General features: G+C 39.3%; 2 protein-coding genes across 2 annotated transcripts; both read left to right on the top strand.

The window, feature by feature from the left end:
• Window positions 1-13,856: 13,856 nt before the first annotated feature.
• Window positions 13,857-16,862, top strand: LOC111225747 (B2 bradykinin receptor-like). The gene is made up of 2 exons (XM_022750773.1): window positions 13,857-13,942; window positions 15,277-16,862. Exons 1-2 carry the CDS (start codon window positions 13,923-13,925, stop codon window positions 16,313-16,315), a joined length of 1,059 nt encoding a protein of 352 aa, XP_022606494.1. The 5' UTR covers window positions 13,857-13,922; the 3' UTR covers window positions 16,316-16,862.
• Window positions 16,863-18,455: 1,593 nt separating this feature from the next.
• LOC111225851 (B2 bradykinin receptor-like) lies at window positions 18,456-19,481 on the top strand. The gene has a single exon (XM_022750889.1). The coding sequence runs from the start codon at window positions 18,456-18,458 to the stop codon at window positions 19,479-19,481; it is 1,026 nt and encodes a 341-aa protein (XP_022606610.1).
• Window positions 19,482-19,850: the final 369 nt, after the last annotated feature.

The raw sequence follows: 19,850 nt of genomic DNA, 5'->3' as shown, positions 1-19,850 counted from the left end.
CAGAGTGACCCTGTCACCCAAGGGAAAAGCGATGTCAAAAACATTTAGAGATCACATTCATAATTCCATGAAACTGCACTGCTCAACCTTTACGCCACCTTACAGACTAAATCAGCCCGTTCCCCACTGAAAAGGCAGCTTGGTTTGATAATATATGGATCATCTCCCTTTCAATCCGCCATGGGCTTTTCTGATCCCCCCCCTCGGCAGACAAGATAAGAGATGGAAGTGAAGTCAGCTACGCATGATCTTCGAACAACCTTCACATTGCTTTCACTGCTTGTTGTGTTTCCTCTGCGTATGATCAAACGACTTGACTGTGAACAAAAATAAAAGCCCCAGGGGTCTTGGAAACAGTCTCTGACTCCTAGAGGGAAAGGAGCCTCATAAAATCCCTCAGAAAGAGGAAGATCAGATGGATAACCAGTGACCTTGCCTGGGCTAATCTGTGCTAATGCATGGTAATTATTAGACTTGCAGGTGATAGTTTGCGAGAAACCCACAGTGGCTAAGACTTTGTTTTATTTATGTGGTCCGTGCAAGATGAGGCTTGCTTTGCTTGTGAATAACAGATAATGTTTATTCAAGCTGGGACAAGATTAATCAGTCTGAAAGTATGATGAAAGGGAAGGGAAGGGAAGGATGTGTCACAGGAGGATATAAAGAGCAGTTGACTTACTCCTCCTTTGCTGCCCCTGTGTCTCGAAGGATGTACTAGTTTGGCTCGACTCCTGTCCAGTCGAGAGTGACAGCTTGGTGATGAGGTGCCGGGTATGCTAATGTATGCCAAGCAGCTTAGACACATCTTGTCAAACTGTCTCTTCAGAGAACACATTGGAACGTACAGTGTGTGTCTATACTTATCCCATGCCGTAACAAAAGGCTACACATTATCATCTATATAATGTGTCACATAAATGTGCCAGTAACAGATTTTTTATTTGTGAGAAAGCATCGCAGCAGCTAGCAGAGAGGTAGGGGAGGATATCTATTACATTGCACAAGTGTCTGTGGTTATGTGGGTGTGTGAGGGAGTGGGTAACACTGGAGCTATACTGTATCATCCGGAGCCTGCAGACATCTGTGAAGTGCAGGTTCAACAAACACCTTCCAAACAACATCCATCAATGAAGACAGAATCATGCATAAATGAAAACTCTTTACACACCAACAGCTCACAGCACTGTCTTTCACTTGGTGTCGATGTTAATGTTTTACAATAATTTCACACTGATCTTAATATAATTAGGATTATGATTAGACTTGCTAGCATCATTCAGCTCAGCATCTCAAGAGGAAACTGGCATCTTTTCCTGAAACTGAGAAATAAGAGCTTGTAGCGGTTCTGTGCCTTAATGGTTGGGTAGATTTAATTACATTGCAAATACAGCTGTCAGCCTTGTCTAAGATAAAGTAAAAAATAAATAAATAAAGCCGTCTTTGACAAGTGTGCCACGCAAGCATAGTTTCAGTGATGAAGAAGATGTGGAACAAACAATGTAAAACAAAGCCGTGGACGCTCTATAACTAAATATGGATTGGTTTGAGAGATCAAAAGTTGTAGTATGAACCCAAACTTTGTTTTGAGACCGACACATTTCGGTTTGCAGGCCTTTGTGACTCAGCCACACATTTGAGCCTCAGTCAAACCCAGATGCAAGAGTTTTTGAGGAGTTTGTTGTGCACCAAAATCAGCGACTACAAGACGTATCAGAACGGTAAGATTAACTATTTGTTTTCGTTGTTTGTTAGCTTGTAACTTGCAGTGGCTGCCCTAATGCAAACTCTCGCTCTCTGTACTGACAAGGCTTCGCCGACAGGTGAAAGAGCAGTGTGTATCAAGATGGTTGGCGTTAGAGGAAACACCAGAGAGACTCAGCCACACATTTCAGCCTCAGTCAGGCCTCAGATGAGGAGTCTGTGGTGACCAAAATCGGCGACTAGAAGACGTATAAGAGCGGTAGGCATAGGTATTTGTTTATGTTGTTTGTTGTAGCTTGTAATTAGCAGTGCTCACAGTGTTAGTGGCTGCACTAATGCAAACTCTCACTCTCTGTACTGATGTATGAATCCCTGGCTGTCTGAATGCCTTTTTATGAGTCTGTCGTTGGTTCACTGCAGCTCCATGGTGGAAATACAGTAATGACTGACTGCTTATTTCATGCATGATATGTCTTGTATTACATTTAAAAAAAAACATCATATGAACATTTTAACAAGGTTCTCCTACCGTCATCATATAACATACAGTACATATAAGTAAGTAAGTATTTAATTTTAAAATAATATACACAGCATCAACACATTTCAGAAGTTATCAGCTTTATGTAGCCTACAACTGAAACTTTGGAGAGGACCTGGGTGCAGCTGCTGAGCAACATGACGTTCTGAACTTTCCAGCACTAGTCTGTTCGGGGCCTGAGATGACTTCAGAGCTTTCTGACTTTTTTAAATGGCTGTCCCCTGGTGAATGAGCTCATGGCAGCAGACCACAGTAGACTGAGGATAATGGAGATACATTAGTTTGCTGCAGGTTAATGTTAATTTGTTTTCCATTTTCCTTTTTCCCCATAAGATTTATATCTATTATCAAAATCAATAACGCGCTTTTGATCACAAAGTTTACTGTTTGCGGTCACTTTCACAGAAGAATAGTGATTGCTTGTTCTCATCAACAGCTATTACCCTACAGCTACCCGCTACTTCCCCGGTGTGATTGTCTGATTAAAAACAGGCACTCGTATGGCACAAGATATCAGAGCTCAGTTTTTGATGGTAACTGAGCGCACAGGCATGACTACATGAGGTGTCGTCCGGCTAAACAGAGGTTTTACAGAGATTTCACCAGCTGCCATTGTGTGATTGTCTCCTGATAACATATAAGAGGGAAGAAGGGTTGGTGAGAAAAGGATTTTAGGTAGGCTGCTACCATGGCAACAGCAGGCTGTAATGGATTTGGACAGCACCTTTGGCTTGTGGCAGCCATTTCTGGACCTTGATTTTGTTTGTTTTTATCTTGGGTTTTCTTCTTTCCATTGTGAACACACCCTCGGTCTCTAATGATGCTGCTCATTACAGATGCTTGTCAATCCAGCTAATATCCTGTGATGAGGAGCACACAGAGCAGCACCTACAGCTCTGACTAATCTGAATAATTAAGCAAGATGATAACCCCATGAACAGGATCATTTGTGATGGGATAGCATTAACAATCCCGCTGAAAATTGACACAGGGTGGCTAACTGATGATGTGTATCAATAAGATTCAATTTCTTAATTTCCCCCCAAATCAGAGTCGTAATTGAAAGCTTTCTCACCGACTGTTTTAGTCTTGCTGTTATTTGTTAGGACACAAGACACAGGCCAAATGTAAAAGAAGTCACATGTGAATAATTTCTGCATTACACTTTCCTTTCCACCTCCAATCGCATGGGCACTACTATGCCAAGTGTGGCAGGGAAAAGAGAGTCTTTAATGCAATCCCACGGGCTCTGCCACCATCCCCTGACGCTGCAGCAGCCTCAGTGAAAATACTTCATTACTGTTGCTCCATGATGGGAGCTCAGCATCGCCCGTCATCCAAAAGGCAGGAGCCCTATTCTTTTGATTAAGTATTGCTGTTGAGTGGATGGCTAGCTCTCTCTGCAATGAGGCAGGAGGGCAGACAAAGTGTCTGTCTCCGCCTGTCATCTCGTATAGAAAACATCCTTAGAAAGAGAGAGGGATTTATGACGGAGCTGCCCTTTGAGCAAGATGGATGCTCCCTGCTCCCCTGTGCCTTGAGCCAAATCTCCAACTTATTAAGCATATTACCGTTATTACTGTTTATTAATATGAACCTTCATTTTTTAATCAAGCCATACAGAATTCTCACTGTTTGCAAAGTAGTATCAGTTTGGAGTCAAGAGTCTATATAGTCATGCTGGCTCTGTGAAGAACACAGCGCTTTGAGTTAAATGCTAACATTAGTAGCCAGTGTGCTCACAACGACAACACTAACATGATGATGTTTAGCAGGTATAATGTTCACCATGTTCACTTCGTGTTAGAATACTACCATTTGATTATTGTGGCAGAGGAAAAGTCATGGGATCATCAAAATTATTCAGCTCCATCTTCTTGCAACCCTGAATGAACATCATTTTGTGCCAATCATTCTTTTAGATACTGAGATATTTAGATGGTATACAAAACGAATAATGTCAACCTCATGGTGGAAACTTTTAGGGGATCACTAAAGTTAGCAAGATTAATCGTCTGAGGAACACAAATGTCTGTACAAATTTTCATGCCAATCCATCCACTGATGGTTGAGATATTTTACTCTAAGTAGAAGAAATGGACCAACCCAGTGCCAGACGAACATTGCCATCCCCTAAGCCACAGAGTAGTTAAAAAAAAAAAACCCACCAGCACAGCTGTTGTTATGCTGCTGGCTGCAGGGAGATACACTCAGGTCACAGGTGAACATCTTCAATCATTAAATACAAAGCAGATATGACATTCGATGTATAAGGAGGAACCTGGTCCTATAATACAGTGTGGCAGATGTAAATGTAGGACTCAGAAAGTACCAGAGGAGGCCTGGGAATAAATACCCGTCCCTCAGCAGACCACTGCCACAGCTCTGTCACTACACTGAATATGATTGGATATCAGCATGCAGAAAATGCAGCCCGTCACCATGGAGACTGACATGTATCACTCCGTTCGCCTGGCGCACCCATTGGCAGACGTAGTCGAGTCTCACTTGTACGGTTGCTGGCCAAAATTGAAGTGGAAGCCACTCCTGGGGGCTAATGGAGGATCTATTGAACGGAGAGTGAGACAAGTAGAGAGACGGATAGACAGATGCACAGGCTGACAGAAAATGACAAGATGATTGAGATGAGCAAAAATTCAAAAGAATGGGGAAGAAAAGGATCAGGATTTAACAGTGGGAAAGCGTCTGTCCATTTCTCTGTGTGGTGATGACTGTCTGACAGGTGTTATTTTAGAGCAAAGACTGATCGATGTGGAGCTTTGTCATCTTGAGCTCACTCTGAAACACAAGCAAGTGAGCCAGTGAGACTGCTTCCTGTTTGTTGCAGTTCCAATATCTGCTATGTTATTTATGATTTATGACACCTGTAAGGTCTTTTCTGTGTGAATTAAAGGCACTGCTTGTATTCAGATGCTTTTCTTGATTTAAAGCAATACATCCATATTGTACTTTTTACTGCACTTCATTTTATTGAAAACTTTAGTTACTTGCAGTTTTGGATTAATAATAGAAAATATAACCAACAAATAAATTATGACGTAATATTTCAAGATAAGACTTTATTGATCCCCAAGGGAAATTCACAAGATACCCGGCAGTATATAAAGAAATTAAAGTTGTTTCCAACTTTACTCGCTGCAGTATTAAAGTGATGTACACATTAATGCATCAACATATATATATATATTATTTATTATTCTTATAAGGGCTATTCAGCATAATGAGTACTTTTACATTGTCACACCGTGGTGAGGTTGTCTTGTCTTGGGTTTGTTTTGTCCTGTCATTTCCTGTTTTATTTTGAAAAGTAATTCTCCTCTCGTTTTCAGGTCACTTGCCCTTCCTCATGTGTCTCAGTCTGATTGCCCTAAGTGTTTCCACCTGTCCCCTATTTCCCTCCATGTGTTTAAATAGTCTGTGTTCCCCTTGTCTTGTGCCAGAGTGTCTTCGTCCTTGTCCTGCACCAGAGCCTTGGTCCATGTCCACAGCCATAGTAATCGCCATAGTAAGCCGTATGTTCCTCGTGACGAGTGATTTTTTTGTTTGTAAATTTTTCCTTAGCTAAATTTCATAGCCCTTCATTTTCCTCGTTCAAGAGTAATTTTTTGTTTGTAAATTTTCTACCGTAGCTTAGATTCATAGCCCTTTGTTTTTTCCTCGTTAAAGAGTGATTTTTTGTTTATTAATTCTTATCCTAGCTTAGATTCATAGCCCTTTGTTTATTCCTCGCTTAAGAGTGATTTTTGTTTGTAGCCATATATATTTTATATAGACAGGTTTTCCTCCATACGGAGCGTTTTGTGTTTATTTGTTTCTTTTTATTAGTTATTTTTCCCTCCTCTTGGAGTGTTTGTTTTCTCTATAGTTGAGTATAGTGTCTAGTTTTGTTTATAGCCATTTGTTTGTCACTCGGTCTGAGGTCTCCGGTGAATTCAATAAAAGCCTTTTGTTATCTAAAATCTCTGCATCTGAGTCCTGCTTTGAGTCTCGGCCTGACATACATTTGCTACATATTTTTGTACTTTTGCATGAGTAAAATTTAGAATTTTGACTTTTACATGTGAGAGCATTTTAATGGTGTTGGTCAAATTGTTTATTTTGGTATTGTTATTTCTAAATGCATGCCATGATAAAGTATTTGGTATTATATTTAGTTATGTCTACACATATTCTATCAAATGATCATTAAGTTATGAATGCTAAATCTTAATTTGTAAAGAAATGGGTAACTATAGCTCTAAAGTAGTAAAAAATATTTTCCACTAAAATGTAGTAGAGTGCTCATAATCAAATATTTCAGTAGCCTCAGATAAATATTCTGTTACAGTCACATCAACACAATGTGTTGTGTGTATGGAAGTCTAATGCATTTCCATAAATGTTGTAATGTACATGTGTGATTTCAAAATATGAGGGTTGGCTGTCCTCTCACTTTTAGTGTATCTCCAAGACACTTTACATTTTGTCCAGCAGAGGGCTCAATATACAGGACATGCATTTCACAGTGTATACTGTAGAATCAGAATCAACTTTATTGGCAGAGTACAAACAGGAAAAAGAATCTGACTTCAGTTTTCAATAGCTGTAAATATACTTACACACAGACTGTACATATACTGTACAGGGAAACAAATAGAGCATAAAAGAGTAAAACCTGCAGGAATTCAGTGTTGCATAGAGATGGAAAGAGTAGAGTATAAACAGTATATTATACTCAGACTTATGTTTGACAATAAATAGGTTATGTACCTTGCAAAATGTGACTGAAGTATTTTTATTTTTTTTGTTGGGCTTTATGCCTTTATTCTAGATACAGTGTAAGAGAGACAGGAAGGACAGGAAGGTTGAGGAGAGAAAGAGAGAGAGAGAGGGGATGACATGCAGCAAAGGGCCACAGGTCAGATTTGAGGCCATGTCCGCTGCGGTAAGGACTAAGCCTTGATGGTACATGCTCTACCAGGTGAGCCACGAGGCGCCTCCATGACTGCAGTATTTGTATACGTTAACTACAGTAGATCTCATGATATTGTACAGAAACATAATATGCGTATGAGAAGAGATATTATGTGTTTAAATTCTAACATCACTGTATTCAACTAATGTTCAACCAGATTTGCTGGATTTCTAATAATACTTTCATTCAACAACTAGATTATTCAAATGGAGGTTGAAAGTGTGAAAGTTTACAGTGTTTTGTCAATGCATCAGGTTTTCTAAGAGTTTTTCTCTTTAGATGGAAGAGATGTTTCGTGGATATGGAGGAGACAAGTTAGTGATATGTAGTAGCAATCCTCTGGTAGTGTCACCATGTTGTCAAAAGTCATTCAGTGAAACATGCAGTCATCTCTCTTGTCGCTCTGAGGCAAACGTTGACTATATTGTCAGTCTGCATCAGAGTAAAATGACAAAATATTCAACTGTGTGAGACAAAACATGCCTCTCATCTGTTTGTCTTATAGTGTATTTAAGATTTCAGAGTTTATCAGAAATCCTCTTCATGGTGGAAAATCTAAACAAAAAAATATGAGGAGCAGATTTCTGTAATAATAAAAAGCTTTCTATCGTTTCATGTCTTACATGATGGATTTAATTCTAGATGTTTAAAAGAGTATGAGACTAAATGATTTGCCAAAGTGGTGACACAGCATATAAAACTTGCAGTAATTGGTCTCACGCATGGAAAGTTCTCTTATTGCTGAACACCACTTGTAAATATTAACAAAATGGACGCCTTCTAGAAGTTATATACTTCAGGAAAATAATTGTAGTCATACCAACAATTACCAACTTTGCGAGCAGCTGAATGACCAAATATTCATTCTTGATGAAGTGGTTTCCTCCCACGTAGTTTACCTCAAATTCAGTTCTTCCCTAAACTCTAAACATCCACAGCCAGAAACACAAGCTTTGAGCTTGGTTTGTGTTCATAAACAGGTTTATCTCACCGTAAATGGCAAAATTCCTTGCATAACTTGAATGTTTATTTCGTCTGATGTTCACATATACTGAATAAAAACAAAAACAAAAGATTCTGACGAGAGCACCGGTTGCTGACTCACAGTATTGCATAATGTCTTGCAATAGCTAGTTTATTAATATGAAAAAGGGGATGTGAAATCTAGTTCTAATTCTTTGTGTTTTCAAGCTGAAATGAAAATGATGCATCAGGATTTCTAAATTAGAGAACAATATACAATATAAGAGAGGATACACATGACTTTCCCCAACATGTCTCACCCTGTTGTACAGAGACAACTCATATCAGATCTAAAACAGCCGAAACAGAAAAACTGAGTTGTTGTTGTGTATCTTATGCCAGGAACATTTGAGCAGTCAGATGCGTACCATTGGAGGAAGGGGTTAAATTTTACTTTAATTTTTTTTTTTTTTTTGAAGAAATGGCTTTGTGTACCCTGGCTGGCTGCATTAGTGGTGTCACACAGTGCTCATCAAAGTTGCATTAGTGGTTTCGAACAAGAGCCGAGGCCTATAGGGCCACTCCCAGCTTCCCAAACCCTGGGGTTAGTTTGATTCCATCTCTTCCAGCTCTCGCTCACTCGCCCGTTGAAGGCCCTGATTGTTTTGGACAGCTGTGAAAACAATATGTAAACTGTGCGAGAGGAGCTGTTCCCCACTGTCTCAAGTCTGTGATGAGTTATGAAAGAGGGAACGGGGGTGGGATCAGCACCGAGTAATGGAGCTCACAGCCTGGAAAAAACTTTAAGAGACAAGCAGAAGGAGACAGGAAATGAGTTGAGTATTTCTGAGCTGCCGCCCCCTTGTCCAGACATTTGTTATATACTTCATTACACACTACTGAGACATAACTAACAGCAGCAGACAGACTATAATAAATTACTTTAGAGTCTACTACATGTCAGTTAATGTATTGTAATGTAAAGGGATTCATGGTGTGTGTCTCTATAAAATGTATGAAGGACTGGGCCAAGGGGTCTTAAATTTAATAAATGTTATGTTTGGACATATGAATGATGTTTTCCCCACTTACCCAATCTAGCCCTGCAGACAATTAAGATTTTATTTGCTGTGGTTTGGTGATAACCACCACTGAGACTTCTGTCGCCATCCCAATACGATGAAGGTGAACTGATCTGAGTCTGTGGTGCTCAAATTATTGGAAAATCATATTTGAAAAACCAAACAGCAGCTTTTCTTTCCATTATATCGATTACGCAGGATAAACTACAGACCCTAGTGTTGACACTTTATTGTTTTGGTTTTTTTTTTTTACATTCAGTAGAAGATAGTTTTTAATGAAAACTATGTTAATTTACTTTAAGTTTAGTTCTCTATCCACCCATGATGTACTGCAGCAGAAAGCAGGAAAATGCAAATAACTCAGTCACAGTTGGCAGTGGTTTACTATTGTTACTGGGCCAAAAGACAAGAGTTATTTATAGGCAGCAACAGTGAAGATTATCCTGTAAAAACAAAGCAATGAATAAAACTGTTTTCCTAAGGGCATTTCTCAGGAAGACAGATTACATATCTTTAAAGTGACAGTCTGTTCAATTAATTCTATGCTACTAAAAATAATCTGTATTTGTACTTTCAGTGGTAATATAGTGATTTGGAGCAGAAATGTTGTCAGCATCTGGGTTTTCATTGTGCGTTTCATTGTATTTCCGATACTTAAGTCATAAGTCACCTACCCACACAACACTGCGTGCATTTTTAAATAGCCACCTTTCGTTTTAGATTCAACTTCAGAGATTTGGAGAAAAATTTCAAATGAAATGAAAAAGAAAATCTATATTTGATTACATAAATCAAGTCAGGATTAATAAAGATGCGAGAAATAGGTTGTGGATCAGTTGTTGTTCTTCAAATAGGAGAGGCAAGACCCAGGTCAAACATTTATCCATGCCCTTAACCCAAAACGCTTTGCAGTCAATTGTCTGTGTCTCTACATGTCTACAAATCAAAATAGTTTAACTGCAGTTATTCACGTAATTCTCTTTAAATTAAGACGAGTCTGGTCCAATTATATGGAGCAGAAATAATCTTGGTAACAAACAGAAAGAAAGCAAAAATGCTAACAATAGAATAGAGTTCAGAGCTGAACCTGGCAGGAGACAATATATTCCATCAAAATTCAGGGTTAGGGTTAAGGGTCTCAAAGCATTCTGTCAGGGCATATCCTCAAAGGAATATTGATCTAAAACTTAAATAACTTAATGCCATTATCAACCCTTAAGTAAATATTCTAACATAAACCCTGGCCATTCATTATTTGTAATAAAAAGGTGTTATATAACTACTTTTGTTCTATTGAAGTCTCAATTGACATGCATTTGGTTCAAAAGTTATTACAGTATAATATAAAGACCAGTTGACCATACAAATGAATAAATATATCAATCAAATAATACATCTGACTGATTCTTATCATTTTAAGAAACAAAGAATAGGTGGATGAGGAGGTAGGAAGGAAGTTTGTCCACTGCAACACCAGGAAGTTTCATTTATTTCCCTGTTGACAACCTACTACAACCTTTCAAGAGAAACTAATGGTGGGCTAGAGAATGGCCCCAGTACCAATTTATAATCTACAACTGAATGTTAACTGCTACAGGGCTCCTGTTCACTGAAGGTCACTCTGAGGTCACTGGTTACCAACCAGTATACAGACCCTTTCCCTAAAAACAAGATTAATGTTTTGTGAATGATAAAGCTTAAACTTCTTAGGTATGTGCTACTGAATATCATGAGGATTTGACCAACCTGATGTGGGGAAATTAAATTATTGCAACATTACTTTAAGGAAGATCCCAGTCTTGTTAAAGTGAGACATTCAGCCCACTTACTTCCTCATGGTCATGCATTTAACTCATACTAATCATATGACTTTAACACACCAGATTAGTTTTCATACATTATTGACTGCACTAAAGCCCTTTGTCTACTCTACTCAAAGCTAACTTGAAAATGGCCTTTGGTTTAAAGTGCATTCTTGCTATTTAGGTGTCCTTGTCTCTCAAATGGCCATGTTGCTCAACCAAATGCTGTTTCTGAGATAATCACAGGTCACACACACACATGCCTATTTGAGCACAGTACAGAAAATCTATAGAAAATCTGATAGTGCCATTTGTCTATTATAAGCTTTAATTTAGTTTGGAAGATTAGGTTGAGTGAAGGAAGAGATTTGAGGGTCGGTACTGACATAACGCCGAGAGGAAGGGTATCATTATACAGGATACACGATAACAGGAGAACAACAATGGATGATGAATGTGCAACATCAAGGCAATGCCAAAAGGGTGAATTGTTCGGTTTGCTGTTCTGCATTGAACTTTGCCATCTACCCTTTCTAGCCCTAAAAATGATACTTAGTCCACATCAAAAGAACAGCAGGGTAAAGAGACCTACCACAATCAGTCTGATAGGAGGACTTGCTTATTTGATACAGAAATCAGTCCTGCTGTATTGGGTGAGTCAAGCCTGGGGAAACAAAACACATTCAAGAGGCACACAAAGAGGGATCCTCACCAGAAACTTGGAACAGCCTGGGCCAGAAGCACAGGACCACACCATTAGGAGGAATGTAATCCATGATTTCAAATGTCTTACAGCAGACAAATTTGCATAGCGGCAGCAGCAGCAGCAGCAGCAGCAGCAGTGTAACAACTTAAATGAGCAAGTTTTCCAGCTCTTACCACGTATTCAGGCCAAAAACACTAGTTTAACAAAAAATCCAAAAAGGGGCTATGTAGGTGGGGGTGATGAATATTTAGATTGGATGGCAAGTGTGAGTAACAACCATTTATAGCTTTATCAAAACACCAAAACACAGCAGAAAGGGTTTTAGGGTGGGTTAATAGTGTGAAGATTGTACAACCCGTCTCAACAAATTTTGCAACATGGGATTATTTCATCTCCTTTTTGATGTTGACAGGTTTCACAGAGGAAATGCCATACTTTTGCATGAGTACGTGAGAGCGCAGGTCCTCGCAAATTTATTTACAACTTGTGAGTGAAATATGACCTCGCCACCTTTTTGCAATCTGTGTGCAAGCAGAGCATTAAGTTGCATCAATCATTTTATCCCTCATTGTGCCAAGTGAAGAGCTAAAATGCGGAAATAAACAAATTGCCATACAAAGATCTGCTAGGAATTAGAGATGACTGATTAGCTAGAAAATCAGCCCCTTGCCAAATTATGTTATGATAGCGCCTTTCATACAAGTTAGTGCAATTCATTATTCATTGCTTGACAGATGACTAACAAGCTGGTAAAAAGACAGATAATATTCAAATATGTAGTTGTTTCCACTGGAATTCTCAATAATGTGCTCACACTGCCTGGATTGCTTTTGGCAATGATGGGCGAACTGGGCTTGGTGGATATCTGGTGCCACCTCCATCCCAGAGATAAGGATTTTACTTTCATGCACAGGTACATGGCAGTTACTCGAGGTCGGACATGTTCTCGATATCTGGTACAGAAATGTACAGGACTAGTGAATGTAATATAGAGCCAATTACCATATCAGATCATGCCCCATGTCATCTTAAAGATAAAGGTTGGAACAAATAAACTGTTTAAATATTGGAGACTTAATGTCTCACTGTTAAACAATGAAACGATTCAACAAGAAAAGATTTGATTGACTATCTGGCCTTAAATGATAATGACACAGTCTCACCCTCTACTCTTTGGGAGGGGGCCAAAGCAGTGATGAGAGGGAAAATTATTGCTATCTCTTCAAGAGTAAAAAAGCAAAGGCTAGCCTAACAAGTTGAATTAGAGAGGGACATTAAGATATTAAAGACAGAGCAGCTTTGGGAAGAATTTCACTGCAAGGTAAAAACGAATTTCTTCTGAACCCTGCTGATAGTTTCTGCCTTTAAAAACAATATACCAAATGCTGGAGAAACTGTGGGATGGGAAACAAATTCCCCTGGAAATACTGCCGGATCATCAGTTTACCACAGACCAGTGTTACATACTGCCTGTTCTGTTGATGAAAAATAATGACTATAACAATGAATTTCAGTGGCTAGAAAAAGTCAAAACATGTCAAACATGTCTATATGATGGAACACATGACTGCCCAGCTACAGCTATAGTTACATCCTTTTAGAAGAAGATGGGCACCAGTTATTGACTAGCTTAGTTAGGAACTATATTCGCTTTATGTATGTGAATCTGCATATGTGTCTATGTATGTGTAGATATATTTGTATGTATGTATGCACGCACATGAGTTTATGGATGTGTATGCATATCTGAATAGAGGTATTTGTGTGAATGTCCTACTACTGCAAGGTGCTATTTCATCTACTGTACAGATGAATATGTAAAATGAAGCCCAATGTCAAGGTGGTTCTGCTCTAATGTAAATTGCCTGCTTCTGTTTGAAAATGGCAATAAAGTTTGAAAAAAATGAAAAAATTAAAAAATAAACACTTAGTCTGTCACATCAAATGTGTCCATGCTGTGTTTGATACTTAAGGAGGAGGGAGAAGGAAAACGTGTGGACTGAACTATGACTTTTTGGCAGACATCACTTTAATTACAGTTTCCTTTAAAAGAATGAGTCAGAGAAAGAGAGGAGAGAGAAAGGGAGTGTGCTGGTGAAAGTGGAGCAGGGCATCTGGAACTCTCTGGTCTCCTTAGACTTACTCAGGAGGAATGACTCTTCTACCTACAAGGTATGTACATGTTTCATTTGCTTTATTTATTACAAAAAATATTTCACATAATCAGTAAAACATTATCTCTTTTTAAACATTGAGAATTGTAAGTTACATGATCACTGTAACCTGAAACCTGGTTTGAAAAGAAAAAAAGAAAAAATTTACTGGCGTGTGAAGACAGCTGCTGCTGTCAAAATAGGTTGGGTGACAGAATATCTTGATACATAAGAGTAAACAATTTAGTTTAAAAAAAAAAAAAAAAAAAAACTTGGATATGAACCCAGTACAAAACATGTCTTATGTTCCTCAAAAATAAAGTTTAGTCTTTAACGTGTCATTGAGCAGCAGCAGTAACACGTGTTTATAGAAAGGAAATTTGAATGAAAATTACATTGACTGTAGTTATCATATATCAGCCCCAAATATTAGAAGATAAACTGAAAACCATGAGCCTTATTAATGCCAAACATCTGGTTATTGTCAAGCACTTTTTTTTCTCTTTTTTTTTTTTTTTATTACACATTTTTCACATTTCTGGATTCAGTTTGTCCAGTACTGGATTCTTCTCTTTACAGCAAAAATAAATCTTCAGTAACACATTTGACGGTTTGATGTTTGCTCTTAAATTGCAGCCTATTGACTTAATAATTTTCAATGCATTCAAATACATCCTTATAACTGCTGAATATGATTTGAAAATACAGTTGACTTGGTCATAATAATGGTTCAGCCGAGTATGACATACGAGTATGATATCTCATATTGTGCAGAGCACCCTCAAGGGAATAAGATGGAACAGAGCTGAGCCTGTTGCTCATTAGTGGTCATTTGTGTCTGGGGCTGAGGTACAATTGAAATTAATGATTGTTGGGAAGGCTGGCTGGTAGATTGTATAATTTGAGGTTGCATTGCAGCAGTTAGCGACTCCATATGCAGCTGATGTACAGTATGGAGATGGGCACTTTGTTTTATAATCCGGTGTGCAGTTGATGCTCAACTGAAGATGGCTATTTGTAGAAGCTCAAAGTATTTTTTTATGGTGGCTTGTGTTGTTTGAGTGCAATACAAATAAAGACCTCAATAACATACAAGGAGAAATGTCTTCAGCATTGGCAGGTGTTTATTAATTTTAATCAAATATTTTTTTAGTTTGATTTCAGCTATACAGTGGTGAATTTTCCACTAGGACAATACACACACACACACACACACACACACACGATACATCTGAGGAGCTGGAAAAGGTGAATAGGTGCTGGTAGATAGATTTTACTAGTTTTGGACAGAGCCTCAGCAAGAAGGTCAATAAGCATATATGTTTAATTGTCCTTTTTTTATGTTCATCACAGCGTCCCAGACTTCAGCACCACAGCTTTATATGGAGACCAAAACAACACCAATGGCACTGGGTGTCCTGAGCAGGATGACTGGCAGTGGCTCAACACCAGTCAGCCAGTGTATATCCTGCTCATCTCTGTGCTGGGAATTGTGTTTAATATGTTTGTCCTGATGGTATTCTGTCTCCACAAGAAGCCCTGCACCGTAGCCGAGATCTACTTGAGCAACTTGGCTGCTGCCGACCTCGTCCTGGTGTCCTGTTTGCCATTCTGGGCTGTCAACATATCCAACGGTTTCAACTGGCCCTTTGGTCAGTTCCTGTGCAAACTCATCAACCTGGGCATTAAGATGAACGTCTACTGCAGCCTCTACTTTCTCATTCTGATCAGCATAGATCGCTATGTGGCACTGGTACATACAATGTCCCATGGCAGAATGCGTAGGCCGAAGTATGCCAAACTGGGCTGTCTGCTGATGTGGGGTTTCGGTTTGCTCCTGAGTGTCCCCACACTCGTCTACCGGGAGGTGAAATATTTCCCTGAGTACAATGTTCACGCATGCTTTCTGAACTACCCAAGCCACGTCATAGAGCTGCTCTTTGATGGGCTGTTGATCATTTTCAGCTTCATCATCCCCATTTCGATTATCTCATTCTGCACTATCAAAATTATCCAGGCTTTGAAAATCCAGGCATTAGAGAGGTTCAGTGCTGAGAAAACAGAACAGAGGGCCACCACTCTGATGTTGGCCGTTCTGTTGGCCTTCCTTATCTGCTGGTTACCATTCCACGTTGTCACCACACTGGACGTGCTCCTACGAGCAGAAGTCCTCGGAGGGTGTCAATTATCAGCCGTCCTAGAAATCTGCAACCAGATCTTCACCTACCTGGCCTTCTTCAACAGTGTTCTCAACCCCATCCTGTACGTCATCGTAGGAAAGAACTTCAGGAAAAAAGTCCGGGAAGTCTTCCAGCAGTGGAGCGTTAAGAGAAGAGCAACGCTGGATTCCACACGCTCACACCTGTCCTCCACTCTAAAGACTGTAGTATAAAATACTGCTATCATTTTCAGACTGTGGTCAAGTCATTTAGTAATCTTGTGCCAATGTAAATGATTAGAATGATTAGATTTGCAGTGTATGTAATTGTATAGTAATTGGACCAAATCACCCTTCCTCAAAATCAATCTGATGAGATGTCTTCTCAAAAAGATAAACTCTAGCTTCATTTATTTTTGGGAAATTTAAGGGTCATATAGGGCTGTAATGTTCCCTCCTAGCTAAGGTGTTACAGATAGAATAACATTTTAGCTGTCTCAACTATTCTAAATGATATCACTTAGCATAAGCTGAAAAAACCTAACCACAATTTTATAACATTACCACAACAAACTACGGCTGGTCTCTTGTTACAAACATTGTCAAACATCAGTATCTTGAATGTACAGGTTTAATGTAAATCTGCATGGTTTCTGTAAAATAATGTAAATACAATTTTCATATTCTCTCTTGTATTTCTGATAAGTCAGGTTGTAAATAGTACAAATATACGTTTCCTTCTGAACATTGAAAATTCAAATAAAATATACATATGGTTTTATGGATGTCTCATTGAATCTTTTTAAATTCTTTTAAATGTTGAGCATAAAAATGAAAATGTAAAAAGTGCCCCAGCAACTGCTTGCTAAGTGATTTCTGATGTTTCTGACTCATTGTCTGCAGAGTTAAAAACAGGATTCTGTCAAAAAGTTTCCAGTGGTGACACACAAACATGCTGGCTGGATAGGCACCAGTTGTCTCATTATACATTTCTCGCCACCTCACCATTTAATGGCCCAATGTTGACTCAGTGTGGGCTGTGGGCAAGGGTACACCCCTATTTGTCCCCAGAATGAAGACATGTGATGCCAAACAGGAAATCTTTGTTAGGAGTCAGACTTTACCACTATTGCAAGAGATGGAAATTGTTGTGGAACAAAAAACATGCAGGCTGACAAAGTTACCTCAAATGGCCAAACGGAATAGGCCAAAAATACATAGTTTGACCTGTTTTCATGTATTTTTGTTGGCCTGTTAGGATAATGACACCATGTTTTTTTACTCTCTTCTTTCAAATCTGGAATACATATATTCTTCTTTCAAAAGCATGGGTCTGAATAAGACTGAAATAAGGGATCAGTATACTGTATACATATCCTCGGAAAAAGAAGGAATTTAAGATCTATTCATTTTTGTGGGAACAGGTTCCCATACTTTACATTGTTTTCCATACTTTCCTCCCTTGCTCCGCGTGTTACCTGTTGCTTCAAATCTTGACACAGATGGGTTTCTGTGAGTGCTGACAACTTAACCCATGAAAGAAAGACAGTTTACGCTTGCTAGTCCCTCTTCTTTACATAATGCAGGATGAACACAACACTGAGGGTGCAGGAGCAGCTGATTACTTAGGAGTTGATACAACTTGAACAGAAAGCAGCTGAATAGCTTCTGCTCTCTGAATGGAAAAAAAACTTGAATAAAAAATTAAAATAAATAAAAGGATGACTTAAATCACAAACAGTATATAACCCATGCTAAGTATGTGTGCTTGTTGAAAAAGTCTTGACTATACAGGATGATGGCGTACACGTGGCACATCACAGAAGATGGCAGTGTCCTCAAATGTCATTCAACAGCTGCCTTGAGAAACATCCATCGAGAGGATGGAACCTTAGACACTGTTTCCACAAAGTCCAAAAACAGTGTTATTCTCATGAAAAATGGCTGTGTCTGCAGTATCATCTTAGTTTAAACTTCCTTGCACAAAAGCGAGGAGAAAATTTTAGTTGAACTTTAATATATAAATTGTCACTGTGTATTCGTGTGTGTCCATCCAGGTATAAATGTGTGGCCAGTGTTGCTCCTTACAGTGTCTGCTGCTAAGACTCCACTCTTTGATGATGGCATGTGTGTGCTGTGTGCTCTGACCGATAAACCACCATTATCCACACTCCATTAAATCAATTATGCCTTCACATTTAGAACTCAGATCATGACGTGAAGGTAGCAACACCTACATCAAACCTGTGTTGACACAGTTAAAAGGTTTTACTGGTATATGTGTTCGTGTTGACCACACCCTCCTCTTTCTACCTCTAAAAATGACTGTGCAGCAGCTTTCGCAGTGATCCCCGACTCAGCGGATGAGTGACTTATGGAGAATGCCACAAGAGCTGAGCTTGTCTGCAACCACACAGATGCATGGGACTGGGTTTACACCATGCAGCCGGCCTACATGTCCATCATCTGCTTTCTTGGAGTGATTGGCAACTCATTTGTGCTTTGCGTGTTCTGTCTCCAGAAGCGGCACAGCTCTGTGGCCGACATCTACCTGTGCAACCTGGCAGTGGCTGATCTTCTCATGGTTTCATGTCTGCCATTTTGGGTGGCAACCATTATCGACAGGTTCCACTGGAGGTTTGGAGAACCCATGTGCCAACTTATCAATATAGTCATTGGGATGAATTATTACTGCAGTGTGCTGTTCCTTACACTTGTGAGCGTGGACAGATACCTGGCCCTCACCAGACCGCTGTCCCAGGGGAGGGAGAGACGGGCCTTCTGGGCACGTGGGATTTGCATCGGTATCTGGATTGCTGGAATCCTGCTCAGCTTCCCTGCTATCCTCTTCCGCTCTGTACAGTTCTTCCCTCATTTGGGGATTGATGCATGCTACTTAGCGTACCCCCATGAAGGCTGGAGACTGCGCTACAACATGACTGTCAGCATAGTAGGCTTCCTTATCCCTGTTCCTATCGTATCCTTTTGTAGTTACCACATCACTAAAGTCATTCGGAGCAGCCAGAGGATGAGAAAATGCAGCAGAGGAAGTGTGGAGAGGAAAGCAGCATATCTCATCCTTGTTGTTCTGGCTGTGTTTATCCTCTGCTGGCTGCCCTACCAGGTTCTGATCATCTTGGATACTTTGGATCATTATGGAGTCATCTCTGGATGCACATGGGCACATGTGCTGGACATTGGCAACCAGTTAGCTACTTACCTTGGCTACAGTAACAGCTCATTGAATCCTTTCCTGTATGTGATTGTGGGAAAGCATTTTAAGCAGAGGGCAAGAGATCTGTTTAGACTAGTGCTGTGCAGGAGGAAAAGGCAGTGGGGAAAGTCTCGTCATTCCAATGCTAATCTCAACTCTAAACAAACTGACAGTACAAAAATCTAAATCTCATCTACACAGACAGAAAATTTGTTGTTCAAGAAATTAGTTTAATTTAAATGCAATATCGGAGTTAGTTGAAGACATTGATAACCTATATATACGGAAAATATGAAGCTATAGCTTGTAGCTGGTTAGCTAAACTTTCTCAAAATGTGACAAAATTCCCCTCTATAGCTTGCAAATTAACTTGTATTTCATTTATTTAGTTCATACAAAAAACAGGAAATAGGCTGGCATGTAAAATCACAGTCATTTTACACTTTGTTTTAATACAGAACAAAAAAGATATGTGTTAGTGAGTTTTAAAAAGGTGATGGAAGGTGGATTCTGTTACCATTCTCACCCTGTTTTCAGTCTTTATGCTAAGCTAAG

Source organism: Seriola dumerili, unplaced genomic scaffold, assembly GCF_002260705.1.
Source record: "Seriola dumerili isolate Sdu_G_001 unplaced genomic scaffold, Sdu_1.0 BDQW01000149.1, whole genome shotgun sequence".
Taxonomy (NCBI): Eukaryota; Metazoa; Chordata; class Actinopteri; order Carangiformes; family Carangidae; genus Seriola; species Seriola dumerili.
Note: the sequence above shows the minus strand (reverse complement) of the source record. Positions and strands in the feature narration are given on the sequence as shown.

Bases quoted from the DNA above. Each gene is read 5' to 3' on its own strand.
- LOC111225747 (XM_022750773.1), top strand. From the start codon at position 13,923: ATGACTCTTCTACCTACAAG. The intron at 13,943-15,276 runs GTATGTACATGT...TGTTCATCACAG, and splicing joins ATGACTCTTCTACCTACAAG to CGTCCCAGACTTCAGCACCA.
- LOC111225851 (XM_022750889.1), top strand. From the start codon at position 18,456: ATGGAGAATGCCACAAGAGCTGAGCTTGTCTGCAACCACACAGATGCA.